Below are 17,721 nucleotides of genomic sequence, written 5' to 3'. Positions count from 1 at the left end.
TTCATGCACTCTAAGAACGGCCAGAGGAAAACAAGAGGACATGTTTTACGTCGGAGGAAAAATCAAAGTTTGGACACTCATCCCGATTTTGGAGAAAATCCGGGTTTGTACGACACATTCTGAGAAGCGGGAACTCGTAACACAACGGAGATTCCTTACGAGATTCCTTTGTTGGAATCAAGTTTTTTTCTTTTCTTTTCTTTAATCATTCAGAAACATTAAAGGCCCAAGTTCCTTTAACTGAAGTCTCCCGACATCCTCATTGGTGTGAACTCCGTGGACCTCAACCGTCGACCCACTTCAAGACAGGGGTATAAGTGACTCACAGTAACCAGCCCTCGGTGACGGAGTAACGATTTAACAGTAACATGTAAAAGAAGGAGTAAAAAATTTTCCCAGCACAACAACGAAATTTTGATCAAACTTTGATGAAAAATAAGTAAGTTATGACATTTTCAAGTACCCGTATCGCTAATTAATCAAGAAACATTTCTTGAACAGTCAATATGATTATGCAAATAGTGAAGTAATGTTGTCAGATCATCCCTTCACAACTTGCCATATGGGGCCTAGTTTGTAAAGGTGAAATTTCCATTTTTTCATTCAAACGCAGTTACGCTCGACAGTCTCAATTAATCATGACAAAATTGATCATTATTATGAAGTTATTCAAAGAAGAAAACAGCATGCATTTTATACTTTAATGACAGAAACACTGAATTTTCATCATTTGCTTTTTTTTTGTGTGTGTGTGTAGGATCGATGGAAAATTGTGAGGTGATGACAGCATCAGCTCAATACTAGTACTCGTAATATACTCGGGTTGCTAGGGATCATAACCTACACTGAAATTCCAGGGTCCCGTTGCATAAAACTTTTTTAGCAACCTTACAAAATTCAGGTTGGGATTTGCCCAACCTGAATTTTTTAAGGTTGCTAACCTAAGAATGTAAAATCCGTTGCATAAAAACTCTGGTTGGGAGCTTCCAACCGGAATTTTGTGATTTCAACCGGAAAAAAAATCTGGTTGGAGTTTTATGCAACGGGCCCCGGCACGATCACAGCGGCTGCCTTTCAGCAGGGGGAAAAAAAAAGTTAGAGCGCCATCTGTGCTCAACTACAATGCAGCTGGCTGCCCGAACCGACCGAACGATATCCAGCTCCCAGCATGCTGCTGTCATAGCAACTGTGTACAATCGGATCCATGGGTGTAGGAGTGAACGAGCGATAAGGTGATAGCGAGTTCAAAATACTATCTGTCTACAGCGATATTTTCTCGAAATAACAATCTTTAACATGGACCAACAGAGGGAACAAAATGGGGGTCCAGCGCAAGATATTGGTCGTCTGGAATTGCTGTCTACAATTGGTTTCAATGGTGAGTAAGACATTATTTTTCTGCCAGCCGTCTCGAATTACCATTCATTGGGATTGCACTGCACTGACGTTACATTGACCTTCCGGGTGTTCTATGATGCGAGTTCGTGCAAGCATAGCTGAGCTGCTGAGCTTGAGTGGCTGTGGCTGGGGTTGCCGTGCTCGCCACAGCCACAGCCTGCGCCTGTTTTATCTGTTCATATTTTTTAAAATCTTGCTGACGTTTCCAGAACATCACAAGCAAAATTATAGTCTCTAGAAATTAACAACAAGATAGACGCTGGGTTAACTAGTAGAATCTAAAGCTAAACACTAACAACAGTTTATAGTATACTTGACAACCTTGTTGAAGCGCTTCAGGGATCGGTCTGACTTGTCGTCAGGACTTGGCTTCAGGACATGGAATTGGTCAGGAGGACTGTCCAAAAGTCAAGAGATCATAAAATTAAAAACTACTCCAGTCACAGATAGACACACCGATTTTTCAGTGTAAAACTTTAGAAACTACTAACAGAGTGTACAGTTAGACCTACAAATTGTAACCCCGGGACGCTCCGTGTTCACAGTTACACACTGTGGGTCGCAGTTAAGTTAGACCTAACGTTAGTACCCACACTACAGTGGACTGAGTGCCTAATATCTCAAATTCTGCTGATAGGGATAGATTCTAGCTTAAATTTCCAATCACTCACATTGACATAGTAAATTTCAACCAAATTGGTCATTTATTGGAAAGCGTTGATATGGACATCAACTTTCATGATGTTGTTCAACAACAAAGCAACTTGCTCTTCCGCAGAAACTTTCAATATTCATAACTTATTTATAATATATGAACGGATTGTCTGATTTTCCTCAAACTTTCACTTTTTTGATGCGTTTTTATAATGTTGCTGCATTCTCTCAATCCTTATTTCATTAAGATGAGCTTGTCCTTTCAAATGCTGTGTAACTACTAACTGCCAAATGTGGAGTCATTACCACGGGTGATTTGAAGTTTAGTGATAGAACTAGACTATAGACTGAGTGCTAGTGCTATCCCAACACCAGCACCAGCGATAAAACCAAACTTGAAATCAGTCAGTGTTGGGAGGTTGACCTCAAAATTATACATACCCGGTATTTTATTTTTAGAAGTTGATGTTGGGCCCAGTGTTGGATGTCATCTGCTGAACAGAGCTCCACTATTTGTGTTGGCAATTTAGGCCCTACATGCTTTTTCCCCATTTGTCAACACCAGCCCCCCGGAATCATCATCGCTGTCATTTGAAGTTTAGTGCTGTCGTTAATGTTGCTTTGCGAGACCCACATTCATGTCCATAATAAACACACATTGTATATGCAAAGTCTATAGAGGCTATAAATGCAATAAGCGCCCATATACACATGTAGCTAGCATGATCACTCGAAGACATGGCTACATAAATCTGAGTCTGGGAGCAAAATTAAGATTGTTTTGTTTGGAGAAGGGATGAAATTTGTGGCATTTTAATCCATCTTCCTAATTATATATGTTTAAAACTAAGCAGGCATGACTACATCTTTTAATAATTGACTCAAACCAAGCGTCATATTTTTTTTCATGGCACAATTCCATGGACGTCGTGGTTGTTCAATGCCAACACCTAGTGTTGAGGATCAATATTTGCAATCGCTATCATTGCGTCATTCTGACTGTCAGTGTCGGAGCTCGATTGAAAGCAGTTGTTTGGGAGGTAGCACTAGCACAGAACTTGACATCACCCAGTGTATATTGGCCATCTGTGTCAGTAGGCCTACAAATATGTTAGTGACAGTGAGCTGCATGGTCTGTTACTATTTAAAGTAGTTTCTCTTCAGATATTGCTTGTGACAGAAACTGTGGACATTGCAGATGAAACAAACTTTGGTTTCACTGTGTCTGATCATGATATATCATGATATATGAATTTGCCTGCTAACTCATGCTTTTATAAGTATCCATCGTATAATACAAATTATACATTTACATTGTATTTATGATTTTATCAATAAATAGCCTGCCTGACACTCTGCCATCTTTGTTGGTTCTTTGTTTACCAGGCACCAGTCAGAGCAGTCTAGTGGTGCACCCCAATGGACAGCACCTGATCTACCCCCTGGGCGACACCGTCGTCGTGGAGGACATCACCACCAAGAAGCAGGACTTCCTCCAGGGCCACACCAACATGGTGACCTGCATTACCGTCTCGCGGAGCGGCCGCTTCCTGGCGTCGGGCCAACAGACCCACATGGGATTCAAAGTATGAGCAGAAGAAGAAGACAAAAATCCAAGCAATACTTTCAGAAAGCCTAACAAATGCAGTCACAATTCTGTACATCAGTAGCAGTCAGCTGCAGCAAGCTAAACTGTTATGATTGTCTGGATGGAGTCATACGGTACTCGCAAATGAAGATATGTTTACTATGCAGTTCATTGCTCATACAGGTGTATGCAATGTACATCTCATAAAATGAGGTGATAAAAGGCTGGAATTCACAATGGTAGTTTATAGCAAGTCCATGCACTATGCAATTTTGACAAGTGGTTAAATGCATGTGACACATCACAATGTGCAAATAGACATGATCCATTAATTTTACAAATTTATGTCATGGTATGATTAAGCTACCTTTGTTTACCTTTAGACTGTTGTCATTAGCATATCCTGTCATCAACTTCTTCTTAGAAGAGTTGCACTCAAAATCATTTGCTGTGAAGTTAGCTGGAAAAGACATGCACTCATAGTACACATACAGCTTTCACTTTGCTATTCTTTTCCTTTTTTTTTTTCAAAACAAAAATGAAATGTCAAGAAGTCTTTTGTAGATGAATTTCATTTCACAAAGTTTTGTTTTACGACTTCATTTCCATATTTGCATGTATGGATAATTGCATGGTAGTATTTTCATGTTGTTGAGAAGTAAGGTTTCAGAACAGAAATAGCAAAGTCGAAAGAAGGAATGTAAGTTCAGGCTCTATTGTAATGCAATTTGGAGCTCATATGAACTAATTCATGTGAGACACTGCCGGTGATGTTATTCAGAATTTGATATGTGCCCTGTATAAGTCAATGTTTATTGTAAATAATCTGCATACAGTATAATTGTAATTGCTTCAACTTTCATTCCCTGTTGATATTGTCTGCAGGCACAAGTCATTATATGGGACTTTGAGAAGCGATGCATCCATGGCACACAAAACCTGCACAAAGTCAAGGTGGAGTCGCTAGCCTTCTCCCCCAACGACCTGTACCTCATCTCCCTAGGGGGACAGGATGATGGCGCCCTTATCATTTGGGATGTGAAGAAGAAGGAGTCGGTGTGTGGCGCCGAGGCCGCGGTCAAGAGCGCCGGAACCACCTTCTGCGTTGCTGCCGCGAACAACAGTGACTATCTCTTCTTCTCAGGTGGAGAGTAAGTGGACTGGATGTTACCTGTTGTACAGCATTCTGTATCATTTTCAATGATATGTAGAGGGGATTATAAGGTGTTTAGGTATTGGAATTCATAGCAATCTATGAAGCACATATGGTATTGTATAGTTTGTATATTGCATGATTACTTATAAATTAAAACTTTTTTGTGCAATCAAGGGCAATTCCATATCTTTTTTCTTTTTTGTGTCAATCCCGCTTAATTCAGTCCTACAGCGATTCAAGTGCTTATGGGAAATGTTCTTATTTAATGCTTTCATATTCTACTTACTAAGTGAAAATATGTTAAGAATTAGCTACTGCTAGTTCATTGTTCGGAATTGATTACAAATTGATCATCTTTTTAATTTGTCTGTATGACAATGGATCTGGACAACTTTTGTCCAGAAAACTCAAGTTTATGACCACTGTTAAAAGCCCTTTATAACAGTGTGTATGCCTTTGTAATGTACAAATTGTACATGTATGTACTTGCAGTTATGTGTACTCTGATTTCCTGTGGCATATCCTTTAATCAAACAATGCCATTAATTGACCTACATGTATGTTCGATCGTTTGATGTCATCCACAGTCGCACCCTGCGCGTCTGGGAGTTGGACGTTCAGAATCGTAAGATCAGACCCACAGACGTCACTCTGGGACAGCTCAAACGTATTGTCAAGTGCATAGTGGTGAGTATAGTGTCTCTGTGATGAGGCTTTGTGCTAATCCAGTGATATCGCAGGGATATTTTTCTGCAGATTGAAATCTATCATATTAGGCGCGGTCAGACTGGCAAAATATCGAGAAGTTTAAGATCGCGAAGTTTGGGCCATTCATCCGATGGCTAGTGATTGTGACGTAACAATGCACATCTGTACATGACAATGGTCTCGCACTTCGGAGACACTGCCTGCAAACAGATCGAGAAGTTTTGCGAGAAGTTTCGTGGGAAGTTTGCGGTCACACTGGCAAAACTTCGAGATCTTAAAAATCACGATCTTAAACTTCTTGATCTTTTGCCAGTCTGACCGCGCCTATTGTCATCATTAAATGGGTACTTCTACATCCTACTTCAAAAATTTTTACACATTTTTTTTTTTATGTATAATCTTGACAAAGGTAGAAATAAAAAGATTACAAGAATTCACTCATTCTAAGAGAGTGAAAAGGTAGTTCTAATCTCTGAACATCTGTTTCGAATTTAAACATCAGTTAGAAATATCATAGTTATCAAGCCTATAAAATTTTGCAGTGGAAATTCATATTTATTCTTATTGTATTGTAAGTGAAATTAAAACTGATATAGAGAAATTAAGATTGAAGTGACAAATACGTAGATATGAATATTTTGCCATAATGTAAAAAAAAAAAATGTTTCTTACACATCAGGTGTCGCCAGAAGATGACTACTTCTACTGTGCCACCACAACGGGCGATGTACTCAAGATCTTCACCGACACCCAGAAGCTGCGGTCCTACGGCCCCCAGGAGTGCTTCTGCATGGGTGTGACCTCTCTGGTCCTCATCAAGGGTGGTTCCATCCTCCTGGGGTCTGGGGATGGCACTGTGGCCATCATGAACGACAAGTTCAAGGTCACCAAGTGAGTCTGTCCTGGTGTTTTTTTGTGTGTGTGAGATACCATAAAAGTGGATATTTTGTGTGACTTATTTTTTGCGCTCGACTGGATAAGAAGAGTTTTGTGTTTCTTTAATTCTGCGGAATCAAGATATAAACTACTGGAACATACGGCAAGCAAAAATATTCGCATGCTTTAATTTTTGCACTTGTTTGTGGTTGCGCGAAAAGCACGAAAATTTCAACACCGCGAAAAATATCCACTTTTACAATAATTAGAAACCACTGATATGAAATACTAAAGGGCATACAATTCTAAGAGAAATTGAAAGTTGATGAAAGTTTTGAAATAGTTAAGATATCCAGTAAGTAAAACAAAATGGTCCTAATAAAAGGTGGGTCCCACTTTTAATTAGGACCACTTTGTATTTGGATATCTCAGCCATTTCAAAACCTATTTCCATCAGATAAACTCTCAATTTCTCTTAGAACTGTATGCTCTTTAATGTTTTATATAAATGGTTTCTAATTATCCTGCAGAAAGTTATTACCTGAATCTCAACCAAAACTTTACACTCTCTTTAACCCTTTCCTTGTGAGGGACTTTGGACAGTGTGTGCAATGCTCAAGGGTTTTATGTGCCAAACGGCACTCAAAGCACCCAAAGTGTTCAGTAGGAAACAAACAACAGGATAGTTTTTGTAAAGAGTTGCGAAGTATCCTTAATATCTCTGAACGTGGACAGAACATTTGAAACCATCATCAAGCACTTACTGTTGTAAGCTTGCAATAATGCATACAAATGTAATGCTCCTGTGCTGGGAACATTGATTTCACATTCCTGTCTCGAGTTACGTTATATCACTGTATTTGCGGGACCAACCAAGAAATTTGAATATATATCCCATGTAAGTTGAGATTGCCAGCTTTGCCTACTGTTTGAAGGGAAATTTTCTTCACCATAAAGGTTGTTCTGCTCATTTATGATATAAGTGGAATGAAAGCTCCAGACTAATGGTCTCAAAAACGTGTTGTTTCTCATAAGGTGTCCCACACATTTGATTTTGATGCAGAATGTTGCTGGTTACATTCATCACCCCCCCCCCCCCCCCCTTAAACAAGAGGGAATAATTTGTCATGACCCTCCTCAATGCATTTCATGGGTACTATAATGCTCTCAACACAACCAATAACAAAGAGTGAGTCAATGTCTTCATACAACTTCGGGGAAATTCAGTGGCGGATCCAGAGGGTAGAGCACTGGGCACGCGCCCTCCTTTATTTTTTGTTAAAACAAACAAAAAAAAAAAAAAGAAAGAAAAAAAAAAGGGAGGGGTGCGAGCACACCCCTTTAATTTTGTAAAGGCGCCCCCTCTTCATTTTACGGAATTCCTTGAGCCGCCCCTGAAATTGTACATAATATTACACCTATATGCCATCCATATCTCATAGATAATAATGTAATGTGGTTCAGTGTATATGTGCAGAATTCATTTTAAAAATGAGTTGATATTCCCTTAATTTCCGTTCCAGGAAGGAAAAGATAGAAAAGGCCGGGGCCATCACCTCAATCACTCTTCGCGGAAGGGGTCATCAGGTGAGTCTCATTTCTATTGCACCTCATCCAATGATATCCCACTTTCCATCTTTCCTGCCAGAACTATTCATTGCTATCTTCACTCAGTTTCCTTTTTTTTTTTTTTTTTGTTCCTACCACATGATGGTTCTTTGGGTTCTTTGGAATGCCTTTTACCAAGATTGCTCTTTTCCTGGCAGAATAGATAATGATGACAATAATAATCAGTTACTAGAACACATAATAAAGAATGAATGAATGAATGAATGATTGAATAATAAAATATGATAGTCTCTTTATGTGTACACATGGAACTAAATATTTCAAACATTTCTCTATTCACATATAATTAACAATTATCAAAAAGATGAGTTTTTTTTAAACACAAATTTGAATTTATCAAAATCTACTAAAGTCTTCATTAATTTATGGTTGAATCCTTTTGGTGTGCCAAATAGTGCAAGGTTTTTAAGCCATAACATTCTGGATTTTTGTTCATTATGAAAATTTAGACTGCATGATAGTTTGGTAGTATATTCTTTATGTTTACAAATTAGAACACATACAACAGTTGCTACCAAGCATTCAGATGATTATGACCTTATGAGGGAGGGATTCCTATTCACACTTTTAGGTAACAACTCGGCAAAGTGATGAATATGCAAAAAATGAATATTCAATCAATCAATGCAGAAATGCACAGAGGGAATAACACTTTCCAAAGCCCAGTCTGCGCATTAATTACCCAGGTATGCTGTGTGTAATTCCATCTCAGCTATTAAACTTTTGTTATCTATCTTTGCAGTTCTTTGTCGGCACCAACAATTCTCACATCTACCGCTTCAACTTACCGGAATTTACCTATGAGATGACCAGCACATGCCATTACAATGAGGTCAATGATATCTGCTTCCCTTGGTAAGTATCACTTTTTGTTGAAATGAAATTCAGTCTTTCATCAAGTCAAAATTGTGCAAATTTGTTGTTGTTTTTTAAATTTTATTGTAAGAATGAATGGTGTGTATCTTGTTGAAATACCTCCTGTGCACCTGTGAGCCAGAAAATCTGAATGCTGAAACATCATCTCCATTTATATTGAGTTCAAAGACAGATAGGCAGGTGAATACAGGTACATGTTCTGCTGCACAGCTTAAACATTTACGTCACAAGCACTGATTTTTGATACTGTCCTGAGAGACACCCCTGACATGATATACATATAAAAATGTTTTGCCTATTAGTCAGGAAGTCTAAATATTGCTAGGTCCTCCTCGTTAAATGTGAACTCAAAAGCTAGTCCGCTGGGTAGTTTTGTGGTTTAATATTCTTTCTTGTTTGTTTGTCTTCAAGCATTTTCTCTGTTCTGGTGGTATGTTAGAAGTACATGCCATGACAATAATATGTGGGTGTAGATTTTGTGTCATCCAGGTGCTTAGTAAAGTTAGAAAACTTGCCAGTCAGAGCAGAGGATGTGACTCTGATAATAGTGAAACCATTGGCATGTTCTCTATATGTATACACTTTCTCGATCTCAGATTCTCTTGTTTCTGAATTAATAAAACATCAAATGACAAGGATCTGTTTTAGGCATTATATAAAACAAATAATGAATGTTTTTCATTCGGGCAATGGACAGAATGTTTCATTCGGTGAAAGATGAAATTTTTGATCCATTCAACGAGGCTGTGCCTCGCCTTGTTGAATGGATCATTTCATCTTTCACCTCATAGAATATTCTGTCCATTGCACTCATAAACATTCATTATTTGTATACTGTTTCATCAGACTGGGCAAACTTTCTAATACTTTACAATAATCTTTGACATTGCCCATCTCCCATCGACATCTAGTGGCGCCTCCGATCTGTTTGTCACCTGCTCCAAGAATGACATCAGGGTGTGGCTGACGGAGAGCGGCAAGGAACTCATCCGCATCAATGTGCCCAACATGACCTGCCACGCCGTAGCCCTCATGCCGGACGGAAAGAGCATCGTCTCTGGTGGGTATTGGTCAACCTGACACAATATGTGATGCTGCCGCCCGCAAACAATATAGAATGTTCAGTCTTGCCAGTTTATAAACCCTCAGTAGCTGTAAGAAATTATTTGAGTTCATTGAAGAAGGCATCTTCGCTGTGGAAAAATTTCAATCATTTGCAAGCAAAAGATTATTATGGTCTTTCACTCTGATTTGTACATGTGTATGTGTGTGTTGTGTGTGTATTTTAATGCTAACCAAGGTGTGCTCTTGTTAGATATATCATTTGTGAACTCTTCCATGACAAACACATCAGCATTTTTTACAAGTTACTTATATGAAGAACTTTGGTTTAATTGCCTCTGCTTGTCAGATATATATTCAATGTTCCACATACTAAGAATCTTGCTATAGGATTGGTCAAGAGCTGATCACGTGATAAAGCGTAGTTTTGCCCATCACATCACCTGAGAAAAAAAGTTTGTTACACTCTATGTTGATAGTCCCTTTTGTTTCGCTGATCTCTTCAGTCCGTACAGTCCTAACGTGAGATGAGTATGCGTGAAATAAAAGTGCGTTGCACTGTGGACTATCACTTAACTAGGTCACTTGATAGTCCACAGTGCAACGCACTTTTATTTCGGTGCCGCGCGGAGCAAATTCGTTGTTTTGTCATCTACGCGCATACGTCTAAAGTACGTAGCCTAAGCCCTAATCATACCTAAAGAATAAAATGGGAATAGGAGCCTAGATGTGGAATATAAAGCAAATAATCAACTTTTAGTTTCAGGCAATGAGACAAACTATCACTTCCTCGGCGATCTGAATGTGTACGCTATCTTCCCTCAGCTGCGCTTCGGAAAGATAGCTACATCCAGATTGCCTCGGAAGTGATAGTTTGTCCCATCACCTTCACCAGTGTTGATTATTTGCTTACTATTCCAGTAGTCCCTTTGTTGAATTGATGATTCCCCCCCCCCCCCCCCCCAAAAAAAAAAAAAAAAAAAAAAAAAAATCCAAGTAGCACATGTACAACTCCTGATATCACTTTATACTATGAATGTAATGCACAAATTTCCCATCTCTCTCCCTTTCTCGCCTTCTCTCACATAGCTTGGGATGATAACAAGATCCGCAGCTTCTTCCCACAATCCGGCAAGCTCATGTACCAGATTGCCGACGCCCACAACAAGGGTGTCACCGCGCTGGCCGTCACCAGCGACAGCAGGTGCATCATCAGTGGTGGCGGGGAGGGCCAGGTGAGGGATACCGTCTCTTCTCAATACATTTATGGGACTCACAGGACAATAAACTCTTAATGTTGTAGATAAAGCTCTAGACTATTTCACTGTATGTGTTTTTGTATCATAGTAATTTGTACAAGAATGTTCATTTTCACACACCTTGTACAAGTACCTGAATTCCATTCAACAATTCTGTCCTTCATCTCCATGAAAGTAGAGTCAGAGAGAGAGGAGTTGTCTCCTTTCTACCATGATTGTTCTTCACTCTGTGGTTCACCTGCAAGAATGGTGTGCAGTGTGCTTCCGTTATATCGAACACAGATATAACTGCCGGTAAATTTCATTACAACGACGTAAAAATTCAGGTCCCAAAATTGTTATCTATCCATCTATCTTTATGTACGTTATTTATTTGGCCGTAACAAAATTTCAATACGACGGAAGAAAAACAGCTGGTCCCGAGGACTTCGTTATGATGGGAGTTGCCAGAAAAGTTTGGTGTATTTTCTGTGCAAATTTACACTCCAATTCATCGACTGTGTGCAATATAATATTGTTAATCATTCATACTGTGGTGCATGTGGCCATAACTCGCCAAGCTACAGTTTAGTGGCATCCAGGTAATTTTTCCCCTAATCTGGCAATAGTGTTAGTCAGACAATCACATTTGGATGTTGTTCATGTGAAGTCCTGCATGTGGGACATTGTGATACCAAAAGAAATAGAATATTGCAACCCCTTTTCGTCAACAGTGATAGTTTCAGGATATTCATAAAAATTGGTGATTGAAGCTTGTAAGAGAATGCGCTGACTGACACGGAACATGCCGGAAAAGTTCAATATTTTTTTTTTTAAATTGGTGTTGTTAATGAGTATTCTTTCATTTTCCAGGTGCGTGTGTGGAGGGTGAGTCCCGAGAGCCAGAGTCTGATTCAGGCCATGAAGGAGCACAAGGGGGTCGTGACCTGCGTCAAGGTCAACAAGGAAGACACGGAGTGCGTCAGTGCCAGCACTGACGGCACCTGCATCCTCTGGGACCTCAAGTACGTCCGTGAATCCCTCCTCTTCCATCTTTCTCCGTCCTGTCTGTCAGTCTTGCCGACTTAGAAAACATTCTTGTGTCTGAGATAAAGAAGTTTTCTGTTTACCATGATACATGCGTGGTAACCATTAGTGGCACTGCATTCTTGTTTGGCTGTCAAAATCCAGGTTTTATCCATGGTCACCCTTAGGAAATCATTCTCTTGATATCACTCTTGTCATAACTCCTGTCATGTTTGTGTAGAGATGTGTTCTGTTCATGTGCATGTTAATGTGCACCCACCTTATGGAGCCATGCTAGATTCTTTAATGATAATCGGTTCTTTGGCAAAAAATTCTTACAACAACCTCATTCAAAGTAGATATCATTTCTTGTCTTCGCTTCCATTTATACTTGATAGATATTATCTACCTCTTCTATTTTCTCTCCACCCCACCCCCCTTCACCGCACTAGGAAGTTTGTGCGCAACCAGGTGGTGTTTGCCAACACGTTATTCATGTGCGTGTGCTACAATCCCCTCATGAAGCAGATCATCACAAGCGGCACGGACAGAAAGGTGAGTGTGCAAGGGATGTTTGTCACAAAGACACCAAAAACCTTCCTACTTTTGTGCAGCTGTGACTTCTCCCAACCTCCCTTGCATTGCAGTGTTGCAGTATCTTCAGTGATATCCCAAATAAATGATGTGTTCATTCCATGTAAAGATAATGAGGGGTATTGGAAAGTTGCAGATTGAAGCAACAAGCCTTTCTGTAGAGTTATTACTTATGAATGACTCATTCGTTGCACACCACTGCATTGTATTGGCACTTTTGTAAGCAAGTCAGCTGTCTTCATAATAAGCATGTTAGAGCTGGCACAAAATATTGATGGAGTATCATTTTTTTTTAAGGTTTTTGGAAAATGTGGCATGTATTTCTGTACCTGCAAAGTTATCAAATGACGTGGCAAAATGAGTTCATTCTTTGTACCATGTATACATGCATGCTTTACCTCAGTGAAAACTTCCTTGTTTTGTGCAGACCACCGGGCACTTATAGAATAGTAAACCTGGACAGTTAGTAGCATTAAAGCTCAGGGTTCTCATGTCACAAAAGATGTTAAGGATAGCAACTCTGGATAGAATAGCAACTTCTCTTAGCAACAACCATCCAGGAGACTGGATTCTCCTCGTTGCCATGACACTTGTCATTCCAGCAAAAGTCTCTATCTCAGCAGCCTTTTAAATGAAATGGAGCCCTCTGGTGTCTTTGCTCTTTATCTGATTCAACTTGTTCAAAACACTCACAAAGCAGAGCATACAGGACACAGGGAAGTTGATTAAAAGACGTATCTTGCCCTTCTCCCCCTCCTCCTCATGATATTTTATTTTTCTCTCTCCATCTCTTTTTCTTCCTTCCTTCTTGTCCCAACCTCTCCTCTCTTCTCCAGATCGCATACTGGGCAGTGGATGATGCCAGCCAGGTGCGCGAGGTGGACGGCTCCGCCTCCGGCGCGGTCAACGCCATGGACATCTCTCCGGACCTCAAGTACTTTGTCACCGGTGGAGATGACTGTCTGATCAAGGTAAAAAGCATCTTTACCTCAGTGCTTGCTCTCCATTCTCACTTTAAACCGAGTTGTTTGAGTCTTGTAAAATCTTTTTGTAAAAAAAAAAAAATGCAATTTTTGTGGAAGAACTTGTTGGAATAGTGTGTTACATAAGAATGCTCAATGAAATGCTCAGAAAAAATGAGGTGTGTGTGGATGAATTCACCCTAGCAGCACTTTTGTATTTCATAATACCCTTGAAGCATGAGTCATAAGGATGGTTTCGTCACACATGTACTGTATGTGAATTCAGGGAATGCAGAAAGACTAGCGAAAAACTCTGAGATAATTTGACAAACAAACTGTTCAAAAGTTGTGAATAATTTATATTTGTGGTTGATTGCACATCCTGTTCTGTCTAGATAGGAAACCTATAACAGTTTATGTATAACAAGACATAGCACAAGACTAACATTCTAGCAATTGTGGTAATATCACAGTCTATGCACCATAAGTTCTTTCTCTGTTTCTGTTTTTTTTTCCCCAAGAAAAGAAGTCGAGTCAATTTGCCAAGAAAATATATAAGTCATGTCATGATTTTTGGCTGATACTTGCTTCAAATGTATTGAAATGAGAAACTGCTTTTTGGAAGTACTTGTATCAAACATCTTGATGAATGGGAGTAAAAGAAAGCCATTTGATTTTTGCCCTGGCAGTCCAATATTGAAACCCCTTTGCTTCGTTCCATCCAATGCAGATGTGGAAATTTGACGAGGGAACGGTGATCTACGTTGGGTCTGGGCACTGTAGCGCCATCAAACGTCTGTGCATCTGTCCGCGCCAGAAGTACATCATCAGCGTCAGTAAAGATGGGGCCATTCTGCGCTGGAAATACCCAGAGTAAACATTGAAGGAAGAAATCACACACACACTCCAGAAGTCCTTTGTGGGATTAGCTGAAAAAGATCTTGAGCAATCTCTCACGAGTAAACTTCTCTTTTTCCCCCAACCATCAAAGTGTCTAACATTTCACAAGGTGAATCTATGTGAGTCAAAGTGAATGTGAATGACATGATTGGACAAACTAATATGAGGGTTAGTTTATATATTTACCATAAATTATTCATTAAGGTTGCTTTATTTCATTCTGCACCAAAATAGTGTGCATTTTTTAGAGCAAAAATATTGACATTTCTGGTTTTGAAAGGCATTCGAAGCCATAGGGATAAAGTTTTGTATTTTGTATTTTACTTAACATTTTTCTGTGGCTAAAAGAGAGTTTTATGACAATTTGACATTGCTCCATGTGAAATGCATGGATTGATTAATGCTAGTGCACATCTGTAATTTCTGTGCTCTGTTGAGCAAGCTGTATCATTATGACTTCCACACCAATTCACAGACAAGTCCTGTCACAGAAATATACACATCATTTCAGAAGGGTGGTGGAAATCAAATCTACGGTTTAGAAAATGTGTACCCAACATGTGGGCATATCGGGGTGTGCATGTTAGGCCTATTGGATGTGTATTAGCACATGTGTTACATGCATATTAGTGCATCAAAATTTTGTGGGCATATTAGCATGCATGTATCATTGGATGTGCACTAGCATACATGATATATTTCATGCATAAATGAGTAATCAAAACTTTGTCATAATCCACGGATTAGCTTTAAGCTATCTTTGTGAATTCCAGCCATTTCCTGACATTAGAACCCTTATTTGATTTTCTTCAAAGTACCAAAAGTGAGTAATATCTGAAGTTTTATTTAGGGACCAGTGTATGTGAAGTCTTGCACAATCACTTGCTTCAGCCTCCATCCTATATTCACAATTGACAATTTTATATATGTTTTGTACAATGATGAAATACTTGTGTATCATTCCTTTTTGCAGTTACCATTGATGCATATTAAAAAATGCAAGTGTTAAAGCTGCAATACTCAATCGTCATTTGACAACATACTGAGAATGCTTCTAAAGTCACAGAGTTCAGCAAATTTGCTAGAGTATAATGTTTGCGATAAAATCCCTGTAGGTATTAATTACAAAGAAAGTGCTTGCATGTTTGTATTCTTTTGCATGGAAAAGAAAAATGCATACATTGGGATCATATTTCTTTTTCCAGTGGCATAACACTGAAATGTAGGTCTATTTCCTGATACAAATCGTCTTGGTATTAAAAAGAAGAGAATGAGAAGAGACGGAAGCAAGGATACAAAAGTACTAAAGAAGAGCTGTGAATGCAAGACATACCAAAGTTATGAAGTTAGCTCTGTAAATTCATGTCTATTCAAATGATTAATTACATACATTTTATAGACATTCATATACATGATACATCTTTCAGCATGCCCTGGGCGTGGAAAGTTGTTAGCGTGATGAATTCTGAAGTATTCAGTTTTACCCGTCCAATTGATAAGATATTTATGCTGCCCTTAAAACAATTTTTCTTTTGGGGCAAATATTTATTTTCGTTCTTGCTGAACACCGACAGTGATGTGATCTTTATGTTGTAGTATAAGTGGTGTCTAGATGTTATATACATACTAAAGCTGGTGTACAAGTTACATTCATGATTATCTCACAGTGATGATTATACTGAAAAAAAGAACATTTTTCAGGTAGATTTTAAGAATTAATCAATAACCTTTACAATGCCCTACAACTGGTTTGAGTATTTTCCTGTAGTGTACATAAATTAGGCTGCATATACTTTGTGTGACTGTTTGGTAACATGCAGAAAATACCAATGGAAATGTGGAACAAGCATTGAACTTGCACAATGTACAAAGAACAGAGTTGAATAAAAGCAAAGCTTTCATTTCTGAACCCTGTGGCTTACTGGTATGTGCTTCAGTGGTTGTGGTCATCAATGTCTGGTTTGTGTCGTGACATGAAAACACATTTGAGATTGCAAATCAATCTGAGAATCATCAAGAGATCTATCTATCTATCTATCTATCTATCTATCTATCTATCTATCTATGTACTGTATGTATGTATGTATGTATGTATGTATGTATGTATGTATCTATCTATGTATCTATCTATCTATTGATATAGATAATATATATAGATAATACACAGATAGATAGATAAACGGATGTATACTCGAGTATTACTTTATGATAAACCACCATAATACAGGGCTAGACACACATCTTTATCTGGTGACACATTTGGACCAATATAAAAATCTTTTAACGTGAAATACAGTCAACTCCGATTACGACGAAGTCCTCGGGATCTGCAGTTGTCTTTTTGTATAACAAAATTTTGTTACAACAGAACAAATAAACAATGAAAACTATAGAGTGGACAAAATTTGGGCCTGAATTTCTAGTTTGTTGTAACTGGAATTTCCATATAACCATGTTCGTTATGACCGGAGTGCACTGTATGAAGTACATGTATTATCAAGACACTTGAGTTTCTAACTTTCTTTAGTGTTTTTTATTGCAAACATACATACCCAGCACATTCCGTAATGTTTATACATTTTTATCGATCACAGAACAAATGACATATTTGTCACATAGCTTTAATACTGTATACGCCAAATATTTCGCGAGGTTTTTATTTGTTTTATTTTTATTTTATCTAATTATTTATATGTTTTATGTTCACAGGGTGGCTCCGTCAGTGGGTTAAACACTGTTGTTCTTGGAGGCCCTGTATGAGCACCGACAAATAAACACGTAATACAATACCAACATACTATATACTAATATATATTAAACTCAAAATATAACAAAAACTGAAATTATCACTGAAGGTGATTAGTACCCCCGCCCCTAACATTGCTTTATAATATATAATGCCATGAGGGCAATGACGTTAATACCAAAATTATACATTTGTCAAATTAAAAAAAAAAACAAAAAATTAATTTACTGTACAATTACAGAGTTGACACTGAGTATAAAACTTACAGCAAATGGAAACATGCTTTCCCCCAGGATCACTACACTTAA

The 17,721-nt window shown here is 38.5% G+C and overlaps 1 protein-coding gene across 1 annotated transcript; it reads left to right on the top strand.

Annotated features, from left to right (window-relative positions):
• The first annotated feature begins 1,201 nt into the window (after positions 1 to 1,201).
• Positions 1,202 to 16,576, top strand: LOC140231514 (cilia- and flagella-associated protein 52-like). Its single transcript, XM_072311649.1, has 13 exons — positions 1,202 to 1,378; positions 3,439 to 3,638; positions 4,526 to 4,791; positions 5,384 to 5,483; positions 6,184 to 6,395; positions 7,904 to 7,967; positions 8,752 to 8,864; positions 9,797 to 9,945; positions 11,037 to 11,182; positions 12,059 to 12,210; positions 12,664 to 12,766; positions 13,642 to 13,776; positions 14,498 to 16,576. Exons 1-13 carry the CDS (start codon positions 1,297 to 1,299, stop codon positions 14,642 to 14,644), a joined length of 1,869 nt encoding a protein of 622 aa, XP_072167750.1. The 5' UTR covers positions 1,202 to 1,296; the 3' UTR covers positions 14,645 to 16,576.
• The last annotated feature ends 1,145 nt before the right edge of the window (positions 16,577 to 17,721 follow it).

Source organism: Diadema setosum, chromosome 8, assembly GCF_964275005.1.
Source record: "Diadema setosum chromosome 8, eeDiaSeto1, whole genome shotgun sequence".
Classification (NCBI taxonomy): domain Eukaryota; kingdom Metazoa; phylum Echinodermata; class Echinoidea; order Diadematoida; family Diadematidae; genus Diadema; species Diadema setosum.
This window is presented reverse-complemented; position numbering and strand designations above follow the sequence as displayed.

Coding starts and splice junctions, on each gene's coding strand:
- LOC140231514 (XM_072311649.1), top strand. CDS start 1,297: ATGGACCAACAGAGGGAACAAAATGGGGGTCCAGCGCAAGATATTGGT. Junction 8,865..9,796: donor AATGATATCTGCTTCCCTTG/GTAAGTATCACT, acceptor ATCGACATCTAG/TGGCGCCTCCGATCTGTTTG. Junction 12,767..13,641: donor CAAGCGGCACGGACAGAAAG/GTGAGTGTGCAA, acceptor TCTCTTCTCCAG/ATCGCATACTGGGCAGTGGA.